Genomic DNA, 6,777 nt, shown 5'->3' on the forward strand with positions numbered 1-6,777 from the left:
GCATTGGCAGAGCTGCTTGGTCCTCAGCTTGAAAGCAGGATGGCCCCAGGCCTGGCTTGGGGGCTCTTCCCAACATAGGAGGTTAGGATATGCCAGGAGCAATGTTTTGTCTTCCACGAAGAACTCTGGGGCCAGGCAACCGGGCTGGTACTTTCCAGGCAAAATCCAGAAAAAACCCCATATTCCATAGGAACACAAAACCTCTGATGCCCTCCCACTTTCCTCCCTTTTAGAGAATTGAGTGGAACTGGAGGTAAAGGAGCTGCAGTCAGCCCCTTCGGACTGGTGGTCCAGGACTCAGAGCAAGTATTTTTGTTATTCTTATTTTACTGATGGGGGGAAAAATGGGCATACAGCCAGAAACTCCCATAGTGGGCAGGTTTTTAGCTTGATTTCACTGAGCCTCAATTTTCTCATCTGTAAAATCTGTACAGTAGCCGTCGTTGGTCAGGGCTAGGACAAAATTCGTTAAATGCTGAAAAAACTGTCAAATGGGGGAGAAGGGTTCCCTGACCACGTGAACTTATGGGGCCTGGCCGCAGAAGGAGGCGGTCCGGTCCTTCAGTCACCTCTTCGTGGTCCAGACTCCGCTCTCTCCCCAGCAGAGCAGCGGAGAGGCCAGGCCACAGGACCCATGCTGCACTTGCATTTGGTGTATCTGAGTATCGCTGGGCTGGGGCATTCTGAAAACCTTCACAAGGGCTTTGGTTCTGGGTTTTTCCATCTATAAAATGGGCCGCAGGCAGCGTTATTCTAAGAAGGATGAGTTCGCGTGCCCTGCAATCTCACGGGACTCAGGTACTTTTACTCTCCATTTAATGCCCCCTACCTGAAACAGTGCCAGGAACAGTAGAGTTTAAGGAGGTGAGGTTGGAACCTCTGGGTCGTGTCCTCAGTCTTTGCAGTGAGACCCAGAATCGAACCTCAGTTCTCCCGGTACTGGCTATTTGTTCCCAGACAAGTCACTAAATCTCTCCAGTCCTGTCTGCTAACCTTTAAAACAGAACTTCCCTTTCCCGAGTTACTGAGGATGACATGAGCAACCCCAGAAAGTACCTAACATGGGACCCAGCACAGGAGAGCCTTTATTTATGTCAACATCAATGCGCTCAGTGAACACCTATTCCTACAGCTCAAGGTCGGCTGCCTCTGCCCTCCGAATTCAGTCTCTGGAAAATGGCAAGCTGAAAGAAGCACACGGCGGGATCAGCGCACTCTCTTTAATGGAAAGGAGATTCTCATTTCTTACAGAAACAGGTAAAAACATAAATACGGGTGGGGGCGGGGGGCAGCCGCAAGGCAGCAAGGGCCCGGGCGCCCGGCCCAGGCTTGGGGAAAGGCGGCCATTAGGAGGCTGCTGCGCCCGGGCTCCCAGTCCCAATGGGCTGGTGTTCGGCCGGTTGGGGATGCTCCTGGGCGCTCGGAGGGCACTCCTGGGGCCACAGCTAGGCACCAGGCTGCCGTTTCACTCACCACAAGCTGCGTAAACCTGGCCACAAACTCTCCCTTTCGGGGAACAAAGGCGCACGGGGCGGGAAAAGCTCCGAAGCCTCCGTGGGAGTGCATGTGACATCCGAGGGATCGCAGGATCGTGTCGGGAGCCCTCCCTCTCCCCTCTTTAGTCAGTGTCTCTCTTGAGAGGTGGGATCGGTCGGAGGCCTCCCAAACCGGTCCCTTCTCTACCAGGCTCGGATGCCGTGCAGCGTGGACACTCCCGAGTTGCCCTGCGGAATCCCGGGGCTCTGCACCGCGTTCAAGTCCCCGACGCCGAAGTTCACGAAGTTGTTGTTGGCGGTGGCCGTGGCCGTCTGCGTCGGGGGCGGCCCGGCCGGGTAAGCAGCGGTGCAGCTGTAGCCGGGGCTGCAAGCCGCGCCCCCGTACCCGGGGTAGGCAGGGTAGGCGTTGTAGCCATAGGCGTTGAGGCCCACGCCGTAGGCTGGCGCGTAGGGCGCCGAGTCCCCCAGGCAAGGCTTGCCATCGCGCACCAGCACTGGCACCGCGATCCTGCGGGCCGGCGGCGGCGGCGGCGGGGGCAGCCCCACCAGCTCCAGAGTCTGGTCTTGCCGTTGTCGCTTGCACTTGTAGCGCCGGTTCTGGAACCAGATCTTGACCTGCGTGGACGTGAGCTTCAGCACGCTGGCCAGCTGGTCGCGCTCGGGAGCCGACAGGTACCGCTGCTGCTTGAAGCGCCGCTCCAGCTCGTAGACCTGCGCCTGCGAGAAGAGCACGCGCGGCTTCCTCCGCCGTCGCGCGCGGGGTCGCTCGGCGCTGTCCGACTCTGGCTTCTCCAGTTCCACCGCCTTCTGCAGTGCGCACAGCTCTGAGCGGGGAACAGAAAAGCAGAGAGACGCTGTGTCACGGCCACCCAACCCCCCCGGAGCTCTCGCCGGGTGATGGGCCCCAGTGGGTGCCACCCCTGTCCAGCCTGGAGCCCCTAGCTTGGCTGCGGCAGACTGTACGGTACACTGGGCTTCCGCTCTACAGCCAGCTTTTGTTGATTGCCTACTATGTGCCGGGCACAGCTGTGGGCACTGGAGAACAAGAGAGGTCTCTGTTCTCGGGTAAGTCACATTCTGGTGAGACAGATGGACAGTGACTTAAGATAGGCGGCAAAGAAAATAAAGCTCAGTGATGCGCTGGAGTGAATGAGATTAGTAAGACTTTGGTTTGCGAAGTTAAAGGAAGGAGACCTAGGCCTCACCCTAGGATTGGTCACACTGTCTCAAAATTAGGGCAACCGAAGAAACAGAACGTCAACAGGCAGTTGGTTCGGTGATTTATCGAAGGCTCCCGTTCAAATGCCGTGAGAACTGTGCAGCGCCCAAAAAGCAGTGGGTGGGCAGGCGGCCTTGCAACCTGCCTTGAAATCGAATTGGATTCGAATCCGTAAGGACCAATTCAAGCCGCAGTGCCCGCCGGCAGCTGTTCCGGGACTTTCCCTCTGCTACTAGACAAATCTTTCTAGGCTCACAAGACCCTTTCTGGGCTCACAGCGGCCCTACACCCGCGCCCCTGGCCTCCCCGGGTTCTTGCCAACCCCGCGTTGGGCTACGGTCTTCCCGCCGCGCATTCTCGACTGCCCGGCCGGCCTCCCCCCGACCTCGGGATGTGCGCGGGGATACGACCACCTCCCCCAGTCATGTCTTCCATTGCTACACGCCTTTCGTCGCGAGACACTCTATTTCCAGCAAAGACCCCCTAGGCTCTGGCCGCGCGAGGAAATTGTTATGGAAAAAGAAAGCTGCTAAAATCATTCTTGAGTCTGAGGTATCCCATTTTTTTAAATTCAAGATCCTTGTTTTGAATGACGCCGCTCTCCTGGCACAAAGGAGGAAAGACCCCAGAAACCCCGGGTAAACGGGTGGGCTAGAGGGTGGGCTAGAGAAGGTCTTGGACCTCCTCCAATTGTGCGTAAAAGTACTTCTGGTGTGCAGCAATTTAATTGCAGCGGTTTTGGTCAGATCCTCAAGAAGACCTTTAAAAAAATAGAGAATCTTTCTCGCTGTGTCCACCACAAACAGATCGCTCAACTTCAACTTCATAACAGATCCAGGAGCAGGGCTGCTGCGCCTGAGGCTTTGTTAGGCCGGAAAAAAATATATAAATATTTTCCCTTTCTTTCCTCTCCTGTTTCTGATAACCACGATCCAGCATTTCCTCTAAACCTCCGACTGGACGCCCAGGGGCCCTGGCAACAACCTCACTTCTCACATTCGGAGACCCCTTTGCTCCACCATCCGCCCAGGCACTCGCCTCTTCTATACTCACACCAGAGTTTCTGGGCCGCGAGGTTTGGGGACGAAAGCTATCCCAGAGAAGTGAAGGAGCTTGGGTTTTCTCCTCACCTTTCTTATCGGCTCGATGGTCCTTGGCAGGGTCGGGGTCGCCATAGGCACGCGGATAGAAGGCGGGGGCGGCTGAGAAGGCAGGCGCGCACTTGGCGGGCGAGGGCGCGGGGCCCAGCTCTGCGCGCAGCTCAGGGAAGCCGGGCGCCGCGGCCTCCGGCCCCGCGTAGGCCTCGGGCTTGAAGGCGGCCAGCATGCAGGAGGCGGGCGCCAGAGTGGCCTCCAGGCGCGCCGAGAGCTCCCCGGCGGCCAGGCTGCGCTGCTGCTGCTCCAGGTTCAGGATGTCTTTGACCGAGAACGGCGTGGGCGTGAGCGCGGGGCTGGGGAACATGGTGGCAGCGCGCGAATCACAGCGCCAGGTGGGCGGCAGAGAGCGGCGCTGCCCACGGCCCCTGGCAGCCTCCCTGCATGGTGCCCGCCGCGCGCCCGCGCACCCGCCTTCCAACTCGGGATGTGGCCAGGCGGCAGGTAGTGCGGGGCGCAAGGGGCAGGAGAGGCGGGACCAGGCCGGAGGAGGGGGACTCAGCCTGCCATTGGGCCGGGGGCCTCGTTGACAGGAGCGATGAGCACTTTCGTGTCACCTAATATAGTCATACGGCTCAAAAAAAAAAAAAAAAAAAAAATCCCTCTGAGCTTTTTAAAGGGGCCGCGACACATTTGGAAGACTCCTTTCGCTCCTGCAGCCTTTAGCGTTAGCCTGAAAATCCTACCAGGATGCAAGCATAGGAAAGAACGCGATTATTCTCCGAATCCGACCTTTAGGCCGGGTTGGGTGGATCTGGGATTTGAGAAAATGTTCCTCAGCACCTGAAACAGAATAGGAAAGTGAAGGACTGGATGGGTGGGGCTTCGGGGATGGAGTTATTTCCAGGCGTTTATTTATTACTGATGGTATGGTAGAAGAGTCTGAATAGGAAGAGACGCATTGGGGAAAGAGTTTGCTCTGGGGTGACGGCCGGAGGGAGGCGTTCTGGAGAACTTGGGATTCTGTGTAGCTGGCTCACAGGCCGAGTGGTGGCCTTTCTCCAAGAGGCCAGGCCCTGGGAACTCCTGGAATGAGTCAAGCTGGAGAGCGAGGTGGGTGGTTGTGAGATGGGGGAGCACCGCTGACAGTGCAAGTTACACAAACACAACTGCAGGGGGCGCCAGTCTCCCCCCCCCCCCCCCCCCCCCCAGAGAGAGGGGGGGATTCCTCTTAGTAACGAAGCGAGGCCAGCATTCCAGCAGGCCAACTCGGCGACTCGGAGTAGAGCCGTCTGCTAGGGAGTCCTAGCTCAGGGCCCGCCAGTCATTCTGGCCTCCCTCTCCCCACCTGCCCTCCCTGCCTAGGCCTTTGTCTGCATGGCCTCTGTCCCCAGCTCAGGTTTAGGTCTCAGGCAGGCGGGGCTCCTCTGAACCCAGCCGCCCACGATTTCTCTGGGCCGGCTGCGAGTAGGGTGCCCCTGTGGCGGCGGCGGAGGCATCAGGGGGCCAGGCAAATGCGGGGAGGGCCTGAGGCGGGTGTTACTTTTTAGTCCAGGGTCAGTAAAGTAGGGATCTTCGGTCAGACCAGTCTTTGAGTGCTTCAGAACAATCTACCCGCTCAGATCTTGGGCTAGCTCTGTGCTAGTCCGCCTCATCCCTCTGGGTCCCTTGGAAGATCTGATTAAAACCTGTAGGGCCTTCTGCTCACCCCCAGAAAACTGTAGCAAGGCATTCTATTTTGTGTACAATTTCAGGAAAGGTCCGGGCAGACAGAATGGCCCCAGGTTAAGGTCTCCGCCTTATCCTATCTTTAGCGATGGCCAGGCTTGTCAGGGGGAAAGCGCCGATTTCCCACGACTCAGGCTTCTGTGGGAAGTCCGGGGGAGCGCGCAGACTGAGAACGGAGGCTTGTAGGGCTCGGCTCCTGGCGCAGGACTAGTTGGGAACTGGGGAAGAAGCATTTGGCCCAGAAGAAAGGCTCACAGGGCGAAAGGCAACCTAAGGACAGGGCTCAGGGCCTTAGGCTCCGCATTGCGCGCTCAAGGCGCCCCTCAAGCCTGACGGTGAACCATTGCACAGCGCCACTGGGAAGGGCACGAGAGGAGTCAAGCGTAGGCCCAACATTGGGACTCTGCCAACTCCTCACCAGATCCGCACTCCCGGGACCTGTGGCCCCCGGGCTAGGGCAAAGGGGAGCGGAGCCTAGCACAGCGATCGCGGAGTCTCGGGAGCCCTCCGACTCGGCTTGCAGGCGCCAGCCGCCAGTGCCAGCGGGGGAGTCCCGCTTAAAGTCTTTCAGCCGGGGACCACGGTCGGTTCTGAGACTGTTAGCTTGGTCTTTCGTAGAGATGATTTTTTTCAAATGTGGAGAATTCTCAAGCCCCAGGAATCCTCCTCATCCACTCACCTCCCAACCCTTGTTCTCCCTCGACGGATCTACAGATCAGTGGCCTCTCTTCGGCCCTACCTCGATACGGGCTTTCCGCCAACAGTACAGTAATTGCCCTCAACTAACCCAGCTTGGGGGCCCACCTCTCCTTTCAAGAATGTTTTTGGGGAGTGGGAGAGGATGCCTATCGCCGAGGCGGTGACGTCTGGCAAACGAGGCACATCCGATTCAATTAAACGTCTCGCTGAAAAGAGCTGGGAGCGAGGGTCCTGGGAGCGCTGTTAAGTGAATGGGCTGGCCGGGCGGCTGGCGATGACAGTTTGAAAGATTAGTGTGAGCCGACGCCTGAAATATTACCGTTTAATGGGGGACATTGAGGCTGCATCCGGGATCTCTGTTTTTAGTTTGTGTGTGTGTGTATGTGTGTGTGTTTTAAGAGAGAGTTCTGAAGGAAGAGAGAAATTCAGCATGTCCTCTGCAAATCAAGGCGGTGAAGATTTATCACCTATTTTGGGGCATGGAGGGGGTCCCTAAGGCTGACAAATAGTTTTGTGGGTCAGGTGTCATGAAAAGGAGAGG

The 6,777-nt window shown here is 57.7% G+C and overlaps 1 protein-coding gene across 1 annotated transcript; it reads right to left on the minus strand.

Moving 5' to 3' along the window:
• Positions 1-1,206: 1,206 nt before the first annotated feature.
• NKX2-5 (NK2 homeobox 5) lies at positions 1,207-4,626 on the minus strand. The gene is made up of 2 exons (XM_006058706.4): positions 3,846-4,626; positions 1,207-2,320 (listed from the first exon to the last, which is right to left on the minus strand). Exons 1-2 carry the CDS (start codon positions 4,174-4,176, stop codon positions 1,680-1,682), a joined length of 972 nt encoding a protein of 323 aa, XP_006058768.3. The 5' UTR covers positions 4,177-4,626; the 3' UTR covers positions 1,207-1,679.
• Positions 4,627-6,777: the final 2,151 nt, after the last annotated feature.

This window comes from Bubalus bubalis, chromosome 19, assembly GCF_019923935.1.
Source record: "Bubalus bubalis isolate 160015118507 breed Murrah chromosome 19, NDDB_SH_1, whole genome shotgun sequence".
NCBI lineage: Eukaryota > Metazoa > Chordata > Mammalia > Artiodactyla > Bovidae > Bubalus > Bubalus bubalis.

Excerpts from the sequence above, each read along its gene's own strand:
- NKX2-5 (XM_006058706.4), bottom strand. The coding sequence starts at position 4,176 with ATGTTCCCCAGCCCCGCGCTCACGCCCACGCCGTTCTCGGTCAAAGAC. Across the intron at positions 2,321-3,845 it reads CCATCGAGCCGATAAGAAAG|AGCTGTGCGCACTGCAGAAG; the intron begins GTGAGGAGAAAA and ends TTCCCCGCTCAG.